This window comes from Amia ocellicauda, chromosome 12 (assembly GCF_036373705.1).
Source record: "Amia ocellicauda isolate fAmiCal2 chromosome 12, fAmiCal2.hap1, whole genome shotgun sequence".
Taxonomy (NCBI): domain Eukaryota; kingdom Metazoa; phylum Chordata; class Actinopteri; order Amiiformes; family Amiidae; genus Amia; species Amia ocellicauda.
The window spans coordinates 27790274-27812826 of NC_089861.1; the positions used below are offsets into that span (position 1 = coordinate 27790274).

Here is a 22553-nt window from a genome sequence, read left to right on the forward strand (position 1 = left end):
CATGATCCGAAGCACCTCATCTGTGAAGCATGGTGGAGGTAGTGTTATGGCATGGGCATGTATGGCTGCCAAGGGAACTGGTTCCCTTGTATTTATTGATGATGAAGTGTTTAGGACTATATTATCTGCTCAGATTCAGCCAAATGCTTAAAAGACTGCTGCAGTGCAGGCCTGGCAGAGCATCACCAGGGAAGAAACCCAGCATCTGGTGATGTCTATGGGTTCCAGACTTCAGGCAGTCATTGACTGTAAAGGATTTGCAACCAATTATTGAAACTCACAATTTGATTAATGATTATGATAGTTTGTCCAATTACATTTGAGCCCCTAAAATTGTAATTGATACACTGTTCACCCAATTTGGATGTAACTACCCTCAAATTTAAGATGAAAGTCTACACTTAAAGCACATATTAATTGTTTCCTTTCAAATCCACTGTGGTGGCATACAGAGCCAAAATGATGATAATTGTGTCACTGTCCAAATATTGATGGACCTAACTGTATTTATGATGATGTATTGTTTTTGTTATTATTGCTAAAATATAATTGTAGAAATAGTCTCAAAGACTAATGAAGTCATCATGTATGCAAATACTATAATGAAACAACAGACGAAGTGTGGTACAGGACAACCCATTTGGAAACAAAAACATCTCGTATACCATCCACAGTGTGACATATGCGACCAAAAAGTACCATAGGCAAGCAGAAAAGTATCTTCAGATACAATTAACCCCTAGATTAAAATGATTTCATAAAAAAAAAAAAATCCTGTCATTTGAATTTGGAATGATTGATACAAATTTAGATATAAATATTACCAGGAGAATCCACAATTTTTGAGTACTGCTTTCAGCCACTCTGCTTCTTAATACTTTTAGTCTTCACATGATATCAGGGGAGAGGCAGCACCAGGGTGTGCAACATAGATATAGAATCAATAGGACACTTCTATCAAGCTCTCCGAGTGGCCCGCCATATTGCACAGGGAAGGAAGAACAGATAGATTCCGTAACAATAGGGTGGAACTATTAATATATTCTATTTATATGAGTAGACCAATGGTCATTCTTATTAATGATAGTCCAATTCTGGAGAGGTTGGCCATCCAAGAAGAGAATAGTATAATAACATTGAGAAAATATTTATAGAACTACATGTAATCATTTTTCAATTATTCCTGGGAAAGACTGAAGTAATGCATGTTTAAGAGAAAAATGCAAAAACAAAAGTAAAAACTGAATGTTTGGATTTTATTTACTAGATGTAAGCTGGTATATCTGGATTGACACAGAGCAAATTTTTCAATTCAAAAATATGTTAATTTTTTTATTAAACTTATTGTGTCAGTCCTTAGTTTGTGTGACAATAAAATAACAATCATGAACTTTGTTATTTGTATAGCTTATTTACTTCATAAAATTGTTCAGAAATGTATTTTTTTGGTATCAAATATTTTTATTGATGACAAAACATTGATGCAAATACATTATTGTTATATAGACAAATTGCTCCCCTGCCCCCAGACCCACCCAGCTATGACTTCTTTCCCCCTACAAGGAAGAAATGTATTTTAATAGTCCAATAATAGTTTAATAGTCCCCAATACAATTTTAACAAAAACGTTGTATCTAATGAAATGTAAATGCATTAGTTTTTCAGAATTGCCACTTTACATTCCAGAGGCCTAAGATCTATCATTATTTCAAAATCCATTCTTCTTGTACCACTGGGCTCTGGCAACAACATCGTTAGCAAAGTCCTTTCCAGGGGTGTGATCATCCACCTTTTCATACGACTCCACATTTCCATCTCCAGCACAGTAGGCTGCTATCCCCCCTGAAACACATTCAATTATTCAATTCAGGTTTCTTCTATTTCTGGCTCCTATTCTGTAATTAAAAATAAAATCTATTTATTTTAATAACTTGCAATTTACCTTAGCAAATAAATAAAAACATTAACAGTATTATTGTAGAGCACTTAATGGTTTAGAAGCCTCTTAATTTTGCAGTAAGATCTTGGTTTCTTCATTTTTTGGTGAGCTTAAGCATCCATGAGAAGCATGTTTACCATGTCATTTGGTTTACTTTGCAACTGTTAAGGTACTATGTTAACTAGATGCATCTGTATGTAGGGGAAATGTGACATAAACCTAACAATAACTATCACAAACAGAACCTCCTTTGCTGTGGGATGCAACAAACAGTTTCTAATAGCAAACATAGTATGTTCCTGTGTATACATTGCATAGGATCTCATATTGAAATCAAGATTAACTGTCTATCTTTTTGTTCACTTTGCAATGTGTGACAGCAGCTACCTTTAAACCAATGCTCCTTAGGCCAGTTTGGGAACTTTCTCTTAATCTTGTTGATGAAGTCAATCAGGATCTGGGTGCCTTGAGCAACATGTTCCTCACTGTTCCACTCGCCTTCTGGTGTGTAGTAGAGCTTATTAACCTAAAATTCAATTAACAAAAATGTCTTTCAGTAACTGTGACAGAACTGCCTTCATCCAATTTGTGCATTGAATTCAGACTTGTTCATTTTCACTAATTTTTCTCATTTTCTTTTAAGCATGACACTAAAAGGTAAATTCAATATATACTAAAAGCTTAATTCATCAATGGGTCTCACTAACTAGTTTCATGCAAAAATAAATCTCCTGTAATTAAAATGTTTTACTGTTGCACAGCTGTTCGTAGACTTTTATTCTCCAATGATGATTCATCAACCAAATATAGTTGCATATATAGCAAGTCTAGCAAAATGTGAACAGTTTGGGATGTTTGCCTTGTATGCTATGAAGAATAAAATGTTTCTTCCCTGGTGTTTTAAAGTAACGTTTGGCATATTTTGGCTGCCCTTACTTTGAAAAGCATCTCCAAATGCCAATGAGAATTTTAGTATTTTCTGTTGGTCTTACACCCATGTAACCTCAAAAATACATTAAAGAAAATTCACAGTTAGTTGAAATACAGTTAGTTCTACTTCTTGTAGAATGACCCATTAAAAGCCAGCCAGCAACACTGACAAAGGTATAGATACAAATTTGTATTTCTCTATTTTTATTTTACATAGATCCCTTCTAAAAATGTATAGGCTAAACCACAATAAAAGTGTCTATTTATTTTGTCCCACCTGCATAAGTCCAAATGCATTTCCACAGTCTCCCCAGCCATTCTCCAGTGCTGCCCCAGCCCGAGACTGGCGAGAAATGATGGCACTAATGACAGCAGGGTCCATTTGTTTACTTTTGCCCACATGGATTATGATATCCTTGTAATCATTTAGTCTGCTCAAGTCCTGCTCTGCCAACTTATAAGAAGCACTAACCCCTGTTGAGGATACACAGTAGACAAAATGTCAAACAAAACAATTCTGTTATTCACCTTAGTTGTATCTCATGCCTGTAACCAGGGTGGGAGTAATGGAATACAAGTAGTGGCGTTACTGTAAGATTACAGAATTTTGAAATTTCCGTTATGTTACTCCTGTCAGATGAGTATTCTGATTACCGATACTTTTATTAAAGAGTAAGAGATTACTGATTACTTATAGATAATTTACATTAAAGTGTACAAATCTAAGGGAATCCGAAGACGCCCATGTGTAGTATTTTTGCAACACTGTTTTTATTTACGTCTCTAGGCAAAGAAAGGGTGATTCAGCACCATTCTACAATAAGCAGCAGAATGGAGCTGCTAGTCAGCATCGCAGCTAGTAACACACAGATCTACAACTGGTATGGCAAGCCATTGTGACATTTAATCCATAATTGCTCATATCAAGAATACAATTGCTGATATCAGCAATTCATGGTACGCCGTTTAATCCTTAACCGGATGTTAATTAGTATGCATTTTTGATATCAAGAATACAATTGCTGATATAAAGAATTAACCACAATTGTATTTTTGATATCAGAAATTGTATTTTGGATATCAGAAATTGTATTCTTGATATCAAAAATGCATACTAATTAACATCCAGTTCTATTTTTGATATCAAAAATGCATTCTAATTAACAAGCTTTTATATTATATTTTATTTTATTATATATATTTTGATAAACGTATTTGATACATGTATTTACAATTATCTGAAAATAATGGGACAGAGTGTAAAGGGTTAAGTTACACGTCAACAGATGTTAATTAGTATGCATTTTTGATATCAAAAATAGAACCAGATGCTATTTAGTATGCATTTTTGATATCAAAAATAAAACCGGAAGCTAATTAGTATGTATTTTTTATATCAAAAATAGAACCGGGTGCTAATTAGTTTGCATTTTTGATATCAAAAATTAAATCTCTGATATACAAAATACAATTTCTGATATCAAAAATACCAGATCATTCTTGATATCAGAAATTGAATTCTTGATATCAAGAATTTAATTCTTGATATCAGCAATTATGGATTAAATGTCACAACGGCTTGCCATACTACTGTGGCCGTTGTGGCAACATTGTGTGTGAGTGGGGATTTAACTTGTGGAAGTACAGGCAACTGTTAACTTCCAAAGAAAGAAAATTGAACAAATATTAAAGTGCAATACAAGATGTACCGACAATGTACTGTCTGCTTCCAAGTACTAAACTTAAAATCTAAAAAAAACATCTGGAGGTAAGATTTTATTTTTTAAATGTGTGCAGCTGTGAAACTATTATGCTTGATATGCAAGTAGAAAATACGCATTTTAATAACAATTATAATAAATAAGATATAATAATTACATATTTTTATGAAAGCATAATAATAAGCTAAACGGCAGCACAGAAATAGTATAACCAAAAACGTTATCGATAATTTGTATTTTCAGTTATAAGTTATCCTATCTCAGTAGTTCCTGTGCATCCTAGCTGGTTCTGTGATCTTAACATTGAAATAATATAACACCAAAATAACCACATACAACATGTTTATAGCCTAAAACGAAACAAATCACACAAACTGAATAACCTGTCACACATGTCAAACCTTTAAACTTTTACAAACCGATATATATCACTTAAGACATCAGTAATGTGTTAATTGCAATAATAAGATGCATAACATTCCTCACTTGTTGATACTTAGAAATAACGTCCTAATTGCATTGATTTCAAACTGTGTTTTCGGTGCAGGTGAATTGAAACTGGTGATAATAATAACATGGATAACAATACATGCGTTTTAAATCCCCTTTATTATAGCAAGTTGCTTGATCTGTGTATCCTCACAGATCGAACAAAATAAACGGTAGTACACTGCGCTAAAAAATTAAGGGAACGTAATCATCACAGTATAACACCAAGTCCATTAAATTTTAGGGATATCAATCTGTCCAGTTAGGAAGCCTAAGTGATTGTGAATCAATGTCACCTGTTTTGGTGCAAATGAAAGTGACAACAGGTGCACTGGAGAGGCAACAGCAAGACAACCCGCAAAAAGGAAATGGTTTTGCAGGTGGTGGCCATAGACAATTGCTCTCTCCTTATCCTTCCTGACTGATTCTTCTCTAGGTTTGCGTTTTGCTAGTGTCCGTGTCACTACTGGTAGCATGAGGCGGTATCTGCAGCCCATTCAAGTTGCACAGGTAGTCCAGCTCCTCCAGGATGGCATATCCATATGTGCCTTCGCAAGAAGGTTTACTGTGTCTCCCAGTACAGTCTTACACGTGGAGAACTGGACAGGGCCGTAGAAGGGCATCAACGAAGCAGCAGGACCGGTATCTGCTCCTTTTTGCGAGGAGGAACAGGAGGAGCACTGCCAGAGCCCTACAAAATGACCTCCAGTGGGCTACTGGTGTGCATGTTTCTAACCAAACTGTCACAAACAGACTCCATGAGGGTGACATGAGGGCCCGACATCCTCTAGTGGGACCTGTGCTCACAGCCCAGCACCGTGCAGCTCGATTGGCATTCGCCAGAGAACACCAGAATTGGCAGGTCTGCCATTGGCGCCCCGTTCTCTTCACAGATGAGAGCAGGTTCACACTGAGCGTGTGACAGACGTGAAAGAATCTGGAGACGCCGTGGTGAATGTTATGCTGCCTGCAACATCATCCAGCATGACCGGTTTGGCGGTGGGTCAGTGATGGTCTGGGGAGGAATGTCCTTGGAGGGTTAGCCAACGGTACCCTGACTGCTGTTACAGTGAGGGAAAAAAGTATTTGATCCCCTGCTGATTTTGTACGTTTGCCCACTGACAAAGAAATGATCAGTCTATAATTTTAATGGTAGGCGTATTTTAACAGTGAGAGACAGAATAACAACAAAAAAATCCAGAAAAAAGCATTTAAAAAAAGTTATAAATTGATTTGCATGTTAATGAGTGAAATAAGTATTTGATCTCCTATCAATCAGCAAGATTTCTGGCTCCCAGGTGTCTCTCTCTTAAAGGGAGTGCTCCTAATCTCAGCTCATTACCTGTATAAAAGACACCTGTCCACAGAAGCAATCAATCAATCAAATTCCAAACTCTCCACCATGGCCAAGACCAAAGAGCTGTCCAAAGATGTCAGGGACAAGATTGTAGACCTACACAAGGCTGGAATGGGCTACAAGACCATCGCCAAGCAGCTTGGTGAGAAGGTGACAACAGTTACAGATTATTCGCAAATGGAAGATACACAAAATAACTGTCAGTCTCCCTCGGTCTGGGGCTCCATGCAAGATCTCACCTCGTGGAGTTTCAATGATCATGAGAACGGTGACGAATCAGCCCAGAACTACATGGGAGGATCTTGTTAATGATCTCAAGGCAGCTGGGACCATAGTTACCAAGAAAACAATTGGTAACGCACTACACCATGAAGGAATGAAATCCTGCAGCGCCCGCAAGGTCCCCCTGCTCAAGAAAGTACATGTACAGGCCCGTCTGAAGTTTTCCAATGAACATCTGAATGATTCAGAGGAGAACTGGGTGAAAGTGTTGTGGTCAGATGAGACCAAAATCGAGCTCTTTGGCATCAACTCAACTCGCCATGTTTGGAGGAGGAGGAATGACCACAAGAACACCATCCCCACCGTCAAACATGGAGGTGGAAACATTATGCTTTCGGGGTGTTTTTCTGCTAAGGGGACAGGACAACTGCACCGCATCAAAGGGACGATGGATGGGGCCATGTACCGTCAAATCTTGGGTGAGAACCTCCTTCCCTCAGCCAGGGCATTGAAAATGGGTCGTGGATGGGTATTCCAGCATGACAATGACCCAAAACACACAGCTAAGGCAACAAAGGAGTGGCTCAAGAAGAAGCACATTAAGGTCCTGGAGTGGCCTAGCCAGTCTCCAGACCTTAATCCCATAGAAAATCTGTGGAGGGAGCTGAAGGTTCGAGTTGCCAAACGTCAGCCTCGAAACCTTAATGAGATTGTGTGCAAACCTGGTGGCCAACTACAAGAAACGTCTGACCTCTGTGATTGCCAACAAGGGTTTTGCCACCAAGTACTAAATTGAAGGGGTCAAATACTTATTTCACTCTTTAACATGCAAATCAATTTATAACTTTTTTGAAATGCGTTTTTCTGGATTTTGTTGTTGTTATTCTATCTCTCACTGTTAAAATACACCTACCATTAAAATTATAGACTGATCATTTCTTTGTCAGTGGGCAAACGTACAAAATCAGCAGGGGATCAAATACTTTTTTCCCTCACTGTAGGTACCGGGATGAAATTCTCAGACCCATCGTCAGACTTTACACTGGTGCAGTGGGTCTGGGTTCCTCTTGGTGCAGGACAATGCCCGGCCTCATGTGACCAGAGTGTGTAGGCAGTTCCTGGATGACGAAGGCATTGATGCAATTGACTGGCCCTCACATTCCCCAGACCTGAATCCAATTGAGAACCTTTGGGACATTATGTATCGGTGCATCCGATGACGCCAAGTAGCACCACAGACTGTCCAGGAGCTCACTGATGCCCTGATCCGGGTCTGGGAGGAGATCCCCCAGGACACCATCCGCCGTCTCATGAGGAGCATGCCCAGACGTTGTCGGGAGTGCATACAGGCACATGGGGACATGAACACTACTGAGTCACATTATGAGTTGCCGTGATGAAATTCACGCAAGTTGGAACAGCCTGTGATTTCAATTGTTTACTTTGATTTTCAGTGTGAGTTTGAATCCAGCCCTCAATCGGTTGGTGATTTTGGTTTCCATTGACCGTTGTTACATCATTTTGTTCTCAGTGAATTACACAATGTACAGTAAAGATTTTGATCTTTAATACATTTCGTTCATCGAGATCCGATGTTTGATTTAAGTGTTCCCTTAATTTATTTGAGCAGTGTATTTATAAGCATTAAACGTACTTACAAAGTACCTTTTTCAGTTTTCAAGAAAATAGGTTTTGCATTATCAGTGATTAGCAGAAAACTGAAACCAGCTCCAGCATTAAATTGAATGAACGTGATTCACCTTCTTTGACATTAACACATTATTGATATGTCTGATTTATGTCAGTTTGTAAAATATTAAGCATATCATTTCACTAAAAATGAATACACTACTACAAAATGCAAAGTATAAATATGCAGGATAATTAAACTGATGCAAATCTTAATTACAATTTTCATTGTTTGAACTGTGGATACAAATAAACAATTTCAATCCATCATCCATATTAGAATGTGTATTACATTTTGTTTCACTTCTTGAACTCAGCTGCTTTTGTTTTTAATAAAGAAAAAGAAAAACATTCCAAAAGTAATATAAAAGTATTCTGATGATGAGTAATGCATTGGATTAGGTTACAGATTATTTTAAAAACAAGGTAATCAGTATTCTGTAACGGAATACTTTTTAAAAGTAACCCTCCCAGATCTGCCTGTAACGAAGAACCAAAATAAATACTGCCAACAGATGCACCCAAATTCAATTACCAGTTGACCCCCCCTCTCTCTCGCTCTCTCTCTCTGTTATATACACTCAACTAAAGGATTATTAGGAACACCTGTTCAATTTCTCATTAATGCAATTATCTAACCAACCAATCACATGGCAGTTGCTTCAATGCATTTAGGGGTGTGGTCCTGGTCAAGACAATCTCCTGAACTCCAAACTCAATGTCTGAATGGGAAAGAAAGGTGATTTAAGCAATTTTGAGCGTGGCATGGTTGTTGGTGCCAGACGGGCCGGTTGAGTATTTCACAATCTGCTCAGTTACTGGGATTTTCACGCACAACCATTTCTAGGGTTTACAAAGAATGGTGTGAAAAGGGAAAAACATCCAGTATGCGGCAGTCCTGTGGGCGAAAATGCCTTGTTGATGCTAGAGGTCAGAGGAGAATGGGCCGACTGATTCAAGCTGATAGAAGAGCAACTTTGACTGAAATAACCACTCGTTACAACCCAGGTATGCAGCAAAGCATTTGTGAAGCCACAACACGTACAACCTTGAGGCGGATGGGCTACAACAGCAGAAGACCCCACCGGGTACCACTCATCTCCACTACAAATAGGAAAAAGAGGCTACAATTTGCACAAGCTCACCAAAATTGGACAGTTGAAGACTGGAAAAATGTTGCCTGGTCTGATGAGTCTCGATTTCTGTTGAGACATTCAGATGGTAGAGTCAGAATTTGGCGTAAACAGAATGAGAACATGGATCCATCATGCCTTGTTACCACTGTGCAGGCTGGTGGTGGTGGTGTAATGGTGTGGGGGATGTTCTCTTGGCACACTTTAGGCCCCTTAGTGCCAATTGGGCATCGTTTAAATGCCACGGCCTACCTGAGCATTGTTTCTGACCATGTCCATCCCTTTATGACCACCATGTACCCATCCTCTGATGGCTACTTCCAGCAGGATAATGCACCATGTCACAAAGGTCGAATCATTTCAAATTGGTTTCTTGAACATGACAATGAGTTCACTGTACTAAACTGGCCCCCACAGTCACCAGATCTCAACCCAATAGAGCATCTTTGGGATGTGGTGGAACGGGAGCTTCATGCCCTGGATGTGCATCCCACAAATCTCCATCAACTGCAAGATGCTATCCTATCAATATGGGCCAACATTTCTAAAGAATGCTTTCAGCACCTTGTTGAATCAATGCCACGTAGAATTAAGGCAGTTCTGAAGGCGAAAGGGGGTCAAACACAGTATTAGTATGGTGTTCCTAATAATCTTTTAGGTGAGTGTATATATAATGAGAGTCTGAGTTAAAGTCAGATGACTTTACAATATTTACCAGTTAATTTTACATTTGCCAATCTCTTAATGTACTGTAGCCGTATTTATTATTTTATTATGAATATTTGTTCATACCGTTCACAGTTAAATTATCCTGTTTGGCTGTTTCTTCCGATGCACCGGTAGTGTCAATCTTCATGACATCACCATAAATACAGTCTAAAAAGGCAAAAAGAATATGAATCATTACTCACCCATTCAGAAAACATTATATTGGAAGTGTCATACTGCGTCCACCCAGATTAGAAACTTTGAAATTATTCCACTTACAATAGCAGAGACAAAATACACAGAACCCAATATCTAATGGCTGTACTACAGAGACTATTAATATCACATTATACAGCCAAAAGTCTTTATTTGGTTGTTTTAGGTTCTGAAAACAAACAATGAAAAATAAATTCACAATGGCAACATTGTAAAAGCGGATGGTCATATTCATAATTATGTTCATAATCTTGTTCATGTACACAATCATGTTCTTGATCATGTTCATAATCATAATCACGTTAATCTTAATTTTGGCACTGGTCACCCTCCATAGTTAATATAATTATTTCCATATTGTTGAATGTACAGTATAACACTACCTTACACCGATGTCTTTTTCCCATAACGTGTTTGTAATATATATATATATATACACACACACACACACATACACTATACTATATGTAAGCACTCGGGTCACAGGAGCTGTGGAGGGGACTGGAGGACTCCGGTGCGGGCCAAAGACAGGTCGAAAACAGGCGTGCGTCGGATACCGGTGAATGGGGCAATGTAGGCAAAACGAGAGAACGTGGTCGAAGTATCAGGTGTAAGGTTGGTTGATCGGGCAGACAGAATAACAAAGGGAATCTGGAAAGGGTGGTCTCAAAAAAACAGGCAAGGGTTGAGTTTTCAAGTGTATGTTTTAAATGACATGTGCCAGCAAAGTTTAGCTGTGCTGTGTATACACCACACCCTCCACACTATAAAGATACATTTTAAACCCATAAGGGCTACAAAGCAGTGTGTGCTCTTAAGGAATCCAGCTATGTAAAACATGTGTTGATGACTATCAGCAAGCAATTGCAGTTATAATATGTGTCTTTTGTTAAATAATTATGATGACTTACCAGGGTTATGCAATACCTCTCAAAACACATTATACCAAGAAGTGATTTACCATATCATAATTATAATAGAATAGGAGCAAAACAAAATGATTAAAAAGACAGTTAGTATGCAATTTGTAAGTAAATATGCAAATTGGTGAGTAATTGTTTGTGCTGAAATATGTGATGAAATGTCCGTGATGAAATGCCTGTAATGAAATGTCGTAGATCCAATTTAAACATATTTCACTTTAAGAGTGACTTCAAGGATCTGTCCTTTGTATAAGTATTATAGCCACTGTGTGAGCAGGTGAGAGCTGTACTGGAGGATGTGCTATTGGAAGAGTCCTCACCGTCCTTCATGAAGCCCGGGCCGCTGGCAGCCTTCGGCGCCCCTACTCCTCCACTGGCAGGAGGACACGCACATGAGACAGGGACACGCGTGGGCAGTTCAAGGCATGAAACTTACCAAAAGTCTTTATGTGACTTTCTGGCCAAGAGCAAATTAAGACTCTAATATACCCTCCCCTCCCCTCACCCACTAACAGCACATAGATAACTTGTGTATCATTCATTTGTGCTACGTTTCTGCCATTAACATTTTTTTTTGTGCTATTACGATTTTGAATATATGAACATTTATTTATGTTAGGCGAGTGACGTCACTCACAACAACAGAACCAAACCAAATGTGTCGCTCTAGTTTGTGCCGGTGTGTGCTGGTGAAACCCATGCTTGAGCTGTTTGGTTTTAAAGATATAACAAAATGAAATTAAAATGAAATTATTATTTTTTTCTGAAACTCCTATTGCGTATGAATAACAAACACTGTACGTAAAGACTCTTGGATGCACTGAAGTTGGTCTGTAGGGATGTGTGTACCAGAGTTCTAACCAAGTCAGTAAAACTGTGACTCGAGTAGAGTCATTACATAGTAAAGACTTGAGACACTTGAGTCAAGTTGAGTCACTGATTTTGTTGAGTCGAGTCACTTATCTGGCTCACTTTGAATCATTAGTTCTGACTGTTCAAGACAATCAGCAATATGAATAATAATGAATAATACCAAAATAAATATTTTCCCACTTTTTCTCATGTGCCACTACCCTATAATTGTTTCAGACAATACATGAAAGGAAATTTGGTGGGATTTAATTTCATATGGAGACAAGAAACTGAGGCCAAGAGAAAAATAAAAAACATGGTTGTAATATACTTGCAGATGTAATTAACATAGAATGCATGTTTTCTTTTTTCTCTCAAACATCTTCCCCATTATTAACTTTTCTATGTACAAGTCTGTCAGCATGTGTGTCTGTTACTATGCATGTGTATCAGTATGTATGTCTGTTAATATTATTTATTTATTATTTATTTATTGGCAGGGCGACTTGCAGGATACAAGATCAATACAAAAGTGCAATACAACAGGTTCAAAATTACAGAAGTACAGGAAACATATAGTTAATCGAAAATAGAAAAATAGAAAATAGAAAAAGTATATTAATATGTGTGTGTATTAGGGTTGGCAGTGCTCCGGGTTACATTTTACAAAACCTTTACAAGGTTTCCAGGAGCCAGGGAGAGAGACTTCAGATGACAGCGTTACAGCCACGGCAGGACCAGTTGTCAACCTTGTTGCCAGCAGCACCAGTATAGGGGACAGTGGCAAGCATTGTCCAGTTACCTCAGTGATGGCAGAAGACCATATCAGCCACACCCAGAATTTATAAAACCATAAATTCTTGCAAACAGAGTGTTAACGTTTCAAGAGATATGGTTTCACAATTTCCCCTGGCTACATTATAATCCATCAATAAAAGAAGTGTTGTGTTTTCACTGTAGCCAAGGGTTTTCGCGCAAGCCTTTTTTTGTCCAAAGAGCGGATGCTGCTTTCATTAGTGCAGAATTTAGGAACTGGAGAAAAGCCATTGTAAAATTCACAGCACTTCAAAACTGCCAAACCCACCGCCACTTTGTAACTGTAACAGCACACCAGCTAAATCCAATCAGTGCCCAGTGATCCAGCACATGGGGTAAACAGCAGAAGGATGCAAGGCATTGCTTGATGAAAATTGTTAGTTCGGTGCGGCATGTAGCAAGGGACAAGCCTTTAGAGGCCACACGGACGACAGTGGGAATTTATACCAGCTTTTGAAACTTAGGGCAGAAGAGGATGATCCCATTTACTGAAGTGGTTAACAGAGCGTACCACAATGAACACAGGCCCCAAAATACACAATGAAATTTTGAACATCATGGCCAATACAGTCATTCGAGGCATTGCAGCTGAGATTAGGTCTCTTCCGATTGTACAATTTTCAGTAATTGTTGATGGTACTCAAGATGTCTCTGGTGCTGAACAGGAGAGTGTCTGCTTGCATTATGTTGACCATGACCTTGTTCCTCATGAGGAGTTTATTGGGTGTCAGAGACAACAGGCGAGGGTATTGCGAAAGTGGCAACTGATGTGTTGTTGATCTGATTACACACGCTGGCTGCTCAGCCTCCCCGCTGATCCTGGATTCCCTTTCTTGGGTGCATCAGTTAGGTGTCCTCTATGGCCAGTGAGGAAAGTTTAAGAGCATGTTTGAATCAATTGCCATGTCTGAAGATACACATCTGACTGCCCAGAAACCCCTATGTCCAACAAGGTGCACTGTGCAGAATACTGCTATTAGAGCTGTGCTAGGGCAGTATGAGCGGGTACTGAGCAGCCTAGAGGAGATGGCAAAAACTGCATCCAAGACAGCTTCAACTGCCAGTGGCTTATTTGAGCACTTCAGCAAAGGCAAGACTGTGTTGGGCCTCACACTTGCCTCTGCTGTTCTTGGAGAGCTTGAATGCCTAAACATTTCACTGCAGAAGAAGACTGTCCCTGGTATGGAGGCTGCAGTCTAGTGTGTGCGGTCATCTCTTAGGGGCAAGAGGAATGATGAAAGCTATCTTGCACTGTATGAGAAAGCAACAACATTAATTGACTACATTGAATCCGTTGAGACACATTCTAGACGATTTTCTGGCAAAGCAGTGGATCACTATAGAGCAGAATTTTTTTAAGTGTTGGATGGTGTGGAGGTTCAGTTTGGCGACCGTTTTAACCAGGACAGTCTAAACGTCCTGCAAAAGTTGGAAAGAGTGCTTCTCATGGGGGAGTTGGATGAGTCTCTAGATCAGTACCCTGAGCTGAACATAGATTCTCTTTCAGTGCAGTTGCCTCTCTTTCACAACAAGCAGTGCTGCTGTAGCAGCAGTGGAGAGGCAGCAGAGGTCTTCAGGAGGCTTCCAGTGGAGGTCCGGGGGCTGTTTGACCAAGTTGAGGTGCTGATTAGAATTTTTTTTGTGGTGCCAGTGTCTTCATGTGACGCTGAGAGGAGTTTCAGTGCACTCCACGGGTTGAAGACTTGGCTACGGGCTAACATGGGCAAAGAGAGACTGAACGGCGTAGTTGTCTGTAATGTACATAAAGACAGGCTGGACAGTCTCAAGATGGAAAATATCAATTTGTTGGATCCATTGAAACCCGCAAACATATGTTCGGTTCTTTTGTTCATTAGTTCAGTAGTTTGCATAGCAGTGGTTCTCAACCTTTTTTGGGTTCTGGAACCCCTCCATATTTTGAGGCAAGGCAGGCAAGGTTTTGAGCGGTCCTCAGGGAGCCCCACCCCCTCTATATTATATGTAAAGTTACTGGAAACCTTGTGGTACTGAATACGTTCATTGCACTTTTTTATGTCACCGACCCCTTGCAATTACACCAGGGATGCCTGTTTGAGAACCCCTGGTGTATAGTATGATATTCTTTTGTTTAGTCGTTTTCAGTTTTTAGTACATGACAGTATGCTTACACATTTTTTATTTTATGTTATTTGTTTTACAATTGCATACTTTTTGGTTGACATACTTGTCTATAGCTGTTGTTTGAAGAGTTGAGACACTGTCTGAATAATAAATAAGTATTTTTGAAGGATATTGTGGTTGATTTATTTGGGTTATTCATTGAAGTAGTTCTTTCACTTTTAGAACTATACTTATTTTGAGCTTTTTGTTCTTGTAAACCTATTGTAGTACTAAGGCCAGTAGCACATATTTAATGACTATATAAATGCATCAGAAAAAGTAAAATAAAAAGGTCAATTCAATACTGAGACCAACTTTGTGATGGTTCTCAGTGGAGATTCTTTTAGATGGGATCGCACCATGCTCATTGTATTTACGAAAACTGCACCCATACACAGTGTACAGTATAATTTCTTGGTATTGCTGGTTGTAAATACAAATACCTGCATACATACTGGACTGATAAGGAACACTGCTATAACTATTACTAGTAGTAGTATTATAATGATTTAAACATTTGAACAAATTGGGATAACCCTTCAGTTAACTACCTATCAATTATCCAGTAGTAGTAATTATGGTTCCTCAATATACATTTAACATATTACAACTTAGGCTATGTATTACAGCAGTAATTTTGGTGTCCCCCTCAATAATTGCTCTTGAGAAAATATCATGTAAGGTGCTAACGCTGTTTCGTTCACGCTATCCGAGGGGTGGGGGGGCACTGGCGGGGCAAGCCACAGTTCACACCAGCACCCCCCCATCCCCCCTGGGGGCGCCCGCGCTTATCCCGCCCACCGTTTTAAACTCTGGAAGTGGAATAGATTCCTCTCGCCCCCCAAACATTCCTCTAACATTAATATAATGAATACAGCTTAATGATAAATATGAGTGATATAACTATGAAATAATGCAAAATGACATTTAGAAACTAAATCAAAGACCATAGATATTTGTGACCGTTATTTTATTTGTCTAGCATTAATGTGCACCGTTGTTTGTATTGCCACATGAAAGTGAAAGTAAAAAAAACTTTTCCTTTGAATTGTACGTCCTTCTACCTAAACGGGCTACTTACCCAACTTCGTGCCGTTTCTTAGATCAGCAGCTTCTTGCTTTAGACCAATGCTTTCTAGCACCTCGATCGTCACATTCACAGCTCCATTTTCTGTGTAAGTACTAACTAGTTTGTCTGCCAGGTCCACGTAGTCGGCGTTTTGAATCGCTCCCTTGCGGATTTTGGGCTCGTCTGGACGATCGCACAACTTACTCTTAAATTTCTTTAGATCTACGTCCACAAGATTTTCAAGCGTGTCTATAATCCAGTCTTTTGTGGTTTTAGACATTTTTTAGCTCCACGTTTTCCTTCTTACAGCCGACAATGCTGTGCAAAGAACTCGCGAGTGCGACTGCGCCTTTTCTCTCTCTAGCCCTGAATGCATCAGTTGCTCACACACTTGACATTTGCCCGTGTCTCTGTCTGATCAGACACAATGGCCCTTCTATTCAAGTCCACTTTGTCTGGTATAATGGCACAGCTAAGACGATAAACCTTTCCTTGAAAAGTAGAGGTGTTCTGGGAAGGGGAGCGGAGAGTCTGCTCTTTAAGCTGCGTTGTTACATGTACATGTATTGTATTCCTTGATAATGACAGCTGCTGTGATCCCACTGCACAAAACACCGATGTCACTACGGCTCTGCATTTAGATTTGAATTTAATCAGGATTTGTGCTGTAAAATATGTTGTAAGTACCCATGGCTGAGGTCCTCTGCTACGGAAAACATACATCAGTAATAATAATAATACATTGATCTTCTTATATAAGAAATCAATCAATTAAATACTAATTATCATAAAACAAACATTTTTTGTCCACAGAAATGCGTGTTCTGGATTACATTAGTACGGGTTTGAGAGAGACAAGAGAGACATATTCTTTAATTCTTGTTCATCACTTAAAGTAATTATGAGTTAGTGATGTAACGTATAAGCAATACAGAAATATATGGAGCAAACATAATTAATCGTAGAATATTTGTAATTCAAACAGAAATTATTAAGATATGAATCGGACACGACTCACTTTTGATCGAACAGACACAATAGCATTGCAGGATTTGCAGGATTATAATAGCGATGACTTTTCCCAATTTTTTGCGCCTGCTAAAGTTGACCCCTAAACAAAGGGGTGTCCAACCGTAGTCATAGAGAGCCCCTATCCAGCAGGTTTTAGTGATCAACCATGTAGCTCCAATTTATAAACACCTGGATGTAGCCTATTCTGGTCAATAAAGCAGGTGGTGTGGTAAATTAAGTCCTTTAGAAACTACTGGAGCAATTATCTGAATACCTGCACCCTCCTGAGGGAAGAATTCCTTTGATTGATTGGTTAATTGATTAATAACTCACATGTTGTCACTATTTTGAGATTGGTGATTTAGGGTGACCTATACGATTAAGTGAATTGGGGCTCTCCATTACCAGGGTTGGACACCCCTGCCATTCACTGTATTTGATGGGGGAAATATATTTTTCAAGCTACACTGATGTTAGCGATGGATGTTTCCCAAGTCATCTTCCCAGCAACTAGCACCATACTTCTGGAACTTAATGTTGAGGTTGGCCGTCACAATGATTGATCTGTCTGAGGGGACCTGAAAGTTGGCTTGGATGGTCTCCACATAGCTGTTTTCCTCATCCACGTCTTCCACAAAGACAGAGATGTAGAAAGTCCCTTGCCCTTGGATTTTGATGTAGTCATTGATGGGAAGACGTACGGATGGGATTGGCGAACGTGGATTAAATAGTTTTTTCTTGTGGCCGGAGCCATCGCTGGAGGCATCCTTTCCCACCTCTACCACCACATCATCCAGTCTCATCAGGTCTCGCTGGTAGAAGATGCGCAGTGGCTTCCCCGTCGCATTGGCTATGTGGGAATTTGAGTTTCTATTTAGGTTGAAGCCAAAGAGGGAGGAGATGGTATCTGCCAGAAGGTCACCTGAAAAATAGAAATACAAAATCGAGACCAATTTTGATCTTCAGTGAGTATCCTAGCTAACACACAATGCTGCCACACTGTGTGTTAGCAGGGTTTAGGCCTAGTACTGCACAAGGCGATAAGATAACTTAAAAGGAAATCAACATCTTGACTTTGGAACTGCGAACTATTTAATTATGGGGTTGGCTGATGAAAAGTAACCTAATGGGTTTTAATATACCTGGCTGGAGTACATATAGATTACAGATTCAATTTTCTCTGATTGTTCATTATCTCTGATAAGCCTACCTGAGTGAATAATTACATTAAGTAATTGGGAGCTCCTTTGGGAACAAACACCAGCAAACAATTTTCAAATTAGACAAATGACTTACCATTCAGCAGGAAGGTTGGCCTGGTGGCATTGGTTCCAGTTGCTGCTGCCAGTCCTGCAGTCACCGAGTTCCCAGTCACTGTGAAAATGAAGGGCACACTGTGAGAAACTTGGGGACAATAGGACATTTACATGGAGATCTTACAAACAGGGTTTAAACGCCTTGCCAATGTTTTTTTTTTTTAAGCTTAAATTGGCTGGGGATTAACATACTGGACAATGCTAAGACCCAGATCTGAGTATTGACTGACATCTTATAATAACAAATTATAATTGTGTTCGTACTTTATCCACATGTCCAGTAGTAGTAATGCACCCGTCTCAGATAACGTTTCCTATATCTACCTTGCCAGGTTCATTTTCATGCACTCTGCAGCAGGTGCAAAGGAATACCTTTGCCCCTATTGGTTATGCTAGGGTATGTTTAAAGATTAGCCAGATCTGTGTCAACATAAGGGGAACATTTATTCTGCACTGTGTTGTCCGTCTCACTGTTTAACATGAAATACACGAGGCCAGCACTTTTGACCGAATACACACACCTCCATCTGCTGTGGATCGTTTCTTCAACAGCAGCCAGTTCAATCAGTCATTCAATCAATTGTGATATAGTATATCGCCTTAATGGTTGATAAACATACAAAAAATTAAAATAAGCAATCAAATTAACCTAACTACAATAAGCTAAAATAAACTAAAATTAAACAGCAGACTGATCAGTGTTCAGGTTACAATGACACCGCCACCCGTTTTGAAAAAGCGTTTGAACTGATCATCTTGAATATATTAGCATGGGGAGAAAAATCTACTGGAGCTATTCGTATTACAGTAACATTTAACTTTCGATTAATGAGGGGGAAGGGCGGTGCTGACACTGACAAAACGTTACTTTCTCTAAAAGACGTAACGATTATTTGTATATAGTAGGAAAACTCCACTTACAAATTAACGTGTACGTCTGTTATTCTGCTATTAGTTGTATTTTACTTTAAAAAAATAAGCTAAATGGCACAATTTGGCTAATGTGAAAGTAAAACTGCTTTCTCGAAGTTAACTTCTTCCTATACTTTTACATTAAATGTTTTAATGTTTGTATCCACTGCAACTTTTACAGGTTACTGTAACAAACATATTCTGCATATGGAGTGCAAAGTAAAGGTCACCATGCCATCATGCACATGACAATTGGGCAGCAGTTATATATATATATATATATATATATATATATATATATATATATATATATATATATTAATGCTTTTCTCCCATTACTTACATGCAATCGTATTCTGTCTTAGTTCTTCGGCTATTTGGTTTTCATCGATGGCTTGCAGCACCTCGACCGTTACTGGGGCCGCCTTACACTCTGTGTAAGTGCGCACTATTTTATGCGCCAGGTCCGCCGGCTCTGCTGTCTCGATTACTCCCTTGCGGATCTTCGGTTCCCCAAGACGGTCGCATAATTTGGTCTTAAATTTCTTCAGGTCTCTCTCCGTGAGCTCCTCCAGGGCGTCTGTGATATGATCTTGGATGGTTTTCGACATTATTTATCTATTGATTTCAAACAATACGCAGTGCTAAGAGGTCCTGCAGTCAGCGCAGAAATGTGTAGGTCACAAATGCTCATATCCTTTAAAGTGAAAGAAAAAATTTGGGGGGGTGGGCCTTAGATTTCGAGTCCGCATTATTGCTGACCGGGGATCGGATTCCTCATCATTCATATCTAGCAGATGTTAACACAGAAATAAGATGACTAGTTTCACATTAATGAAGTAAATCATACTTTTATTATCTGAACATTAAAATGTTACAGTTCACATAATACTGTGTGTGTTCCCCTGTTGATAGCTTGATAATCGTTTCAGACCAGGTCAATTTGCTTTTCAATCAAACTAGCCTTAGCCCAGCTACTCCATCATCGTAATGCCACGGACCCATCTGATTGTAAAAATAATTTATAAAAGCCCTCTGATTGTACAAATAACATACAAACCCTGTGTGCTTGTAAATATAGCATGCTACTTTATAAGCAGTTGCATCTCCTTATTAACGACATCAAAACTCTGGTCTGAAATTTGCGACTTAAGTAACGAAAAGCAAAATTTATAGAATTGTAAACAAAAAAAAAAAAATATATATATATATCAAAAGCAAAATAATAATTGAAAGGAAATTATGTTTGAGTGACAGTTCTTCCTAACCCAATCAGTGAGCAGATGAGCTGGTCTGACAGTCACCACTCTGCAACAAATCTTTGACTTCACCACTGATTGCAACCGCACGACTGAGTGGGTGCAACTACATGGCTTCAGAATGTAATTATACACTCACCTAAAGGATTATTGGGAACACCTGTTCAATTTCTCATTAATGCAATTATCTAACCAACCAATCACATGGCAGTTGCTTCAATGCATTTAGGGGTGTGATCCTGATTAAGACAATCTCCTGAACTCCAAACTGAATGTCTGAATGGGAAAGAAAGGTGATTTAAGCAATTTTGAGCGTGGCATGGTTGTTGGTGCCAGACGGGCCGGTCTGAGTATTTCACAATCTGCTCAGTTACTGGGATTTTCACGCACAACCATTTCTAGGGTTTACAAAGAATGGTGTGAAAAGGGAAAAACATCCAGTATGCAGCAGTCCTGTGGGCGAAAATGCCTTGTTGATGCTAGAGGTCAGAGGAGAATGGGCCGACTGATTCAAGCTGATAGAAGAGCAACTTTGACTGAAATAACCACTCGTTACAACCCAGGTATGCAGCAAAGCATTTGTGAAGCCACAACACGTACAACCTTGAGGCGGATGGGCTACAACAGCAGAAGACCCCACCGGGTACCACTCATCTCCACTACAAATAGGAAAAAGAGGCTACAATTTGCACAAGCTCACCAAAATTGGACAGTTGAAGACTGGAAAAATGTTGCCTGGTCTGATGAGTCTCGATTTCTGTTGAAACATTCAGATGGTAGAGTCAGAATTTGGCGTAAACAGAATGAGAACATGGATCCATCATGCCTTGTTACCACTGTGCAGGCTGGTGGTGGTGGTGTAATGGTGTGGGGGATGTTTTCTTGGCACACGTTAGGCCCCTTAGTGCCAATTGGGCATCGTTTAAATGCCACGGCCTACCTGAGCATTGTTTCTGACCATGTCCATCCCTTTATGACCACCATGTACCCATCCGCTGATGGATACTTCCAGCAGGATAATGCACCATGCCACAAAGGTCGAATCATTTCAAATTGGTTTCTTGAACATGACAATGAGTTCACTGTACTAAACTGGCCCCCACAGTCACCAGATCTCAACCCAATAGAGCATCTTTGGGATGTGGTGGAACGGGAGCTTCGTGCCCTGGATGTGCATCCCACAAATCTCCATCAACTGCAAGATGCTATCCTATCAATATGGGCCAACATTTCTAAAGAATGCTTTCAGCACCTTGTTGAATCAATGCCACGTAGAATTAAGGCAGTTCTGAAGGCGAAAGAGGGTCAAACACAGTATTAGTATGGTGTTCCTAATAATCCTTTAGGTGAGTGTATACTTTTAGAAGTGTATTGAGGCTGATTATTATTATTACTATTATTAAGATTAATCTATCCATCTGTTTTTATTAACCACTACACAGTAAAAGGCCGGCTACACCCTGGCAGGTTATTAGGATTTATGTGTAAATAAATACATTTAAATTGTCTCAAAATATATGCAGAATACAGTAAAATAAAAGTTTTGTATTCTATATGCAAGACCCACCCTAGCTTTTGGGCCCCCTTTAACATACACTGTACAATTTGAAAAAATAAATGTAGTGATAAATACAAAAGTAAATAGTGCACTGTTCAGATTTATTGTATTGAATTGTATTGCACTTGCACTATATTGTACAGTATGCATTAATATACAAAATAATACATACTAATTGAAATTGAAATACAGTGGATAATTGCTTAGGCTTGGGACCGTTGTGATGTTATTCACTTAACCAGAGTATGCATTAATCCAGAGCAAGTTATAAAAACCTAAAATCCCATAAAAGCC

At 39.2% G+C, this 22553-nt stretch overlaps 2 protein-coding genes across 2 annotated transcripts; both read right to left on the reverse strand.

The window, feature by feature from the left end:
• Window positions 1-1506: 1506 nt before the first annotated feature.
• On the reverse strand, window positions 1507-16702 carry LOC136764824 (lysozyme g). Its single transcript, XM_066719152.1, has 5 exons — window positions 16216-16702; window positions 10273-10356; window positions 3147-3343; window positions 2327-2465; window positions 1507-1842 (listed from the first exon to the last, which is right to left on the reverse strand). Exons 1-5 carry the CDS (start codon window positions 16481-16483, stop codon window positions 1709-1711), a joined length of 822 nt encoding a protein of 273 aa, XP_066575249.1. The 5' UTR covers window positions 16484-16702; the 3' UTR covers window positions 1507-1708.
• Window positions 16703-16835: 133 nt separating this feature from the next.
• On the reverse strand, window positions 16836-20136 carry LOC136764825 (uncharacterized). The gene is made up of 3 exons (XM_066719153.1): window positions 19786-20136; window positions 18511-18588; window positions 16836-18136 (listed from the first exon to the last, which is right to left on the reverse strand). The coding sequence occupies exons 1-3, from the start codon at window positions 20051-20053 to the stop codon at window positions 17688-17690; spliced, it is 795 nt and encodes a 264-aa protein (XP_066575250.1). The 5' UTR covers window positions 20054-20136; the 3' UTR covers window positions 16836-17687.
• Window positions 20137-22553: the final 2417 nt, after the last annotated feature.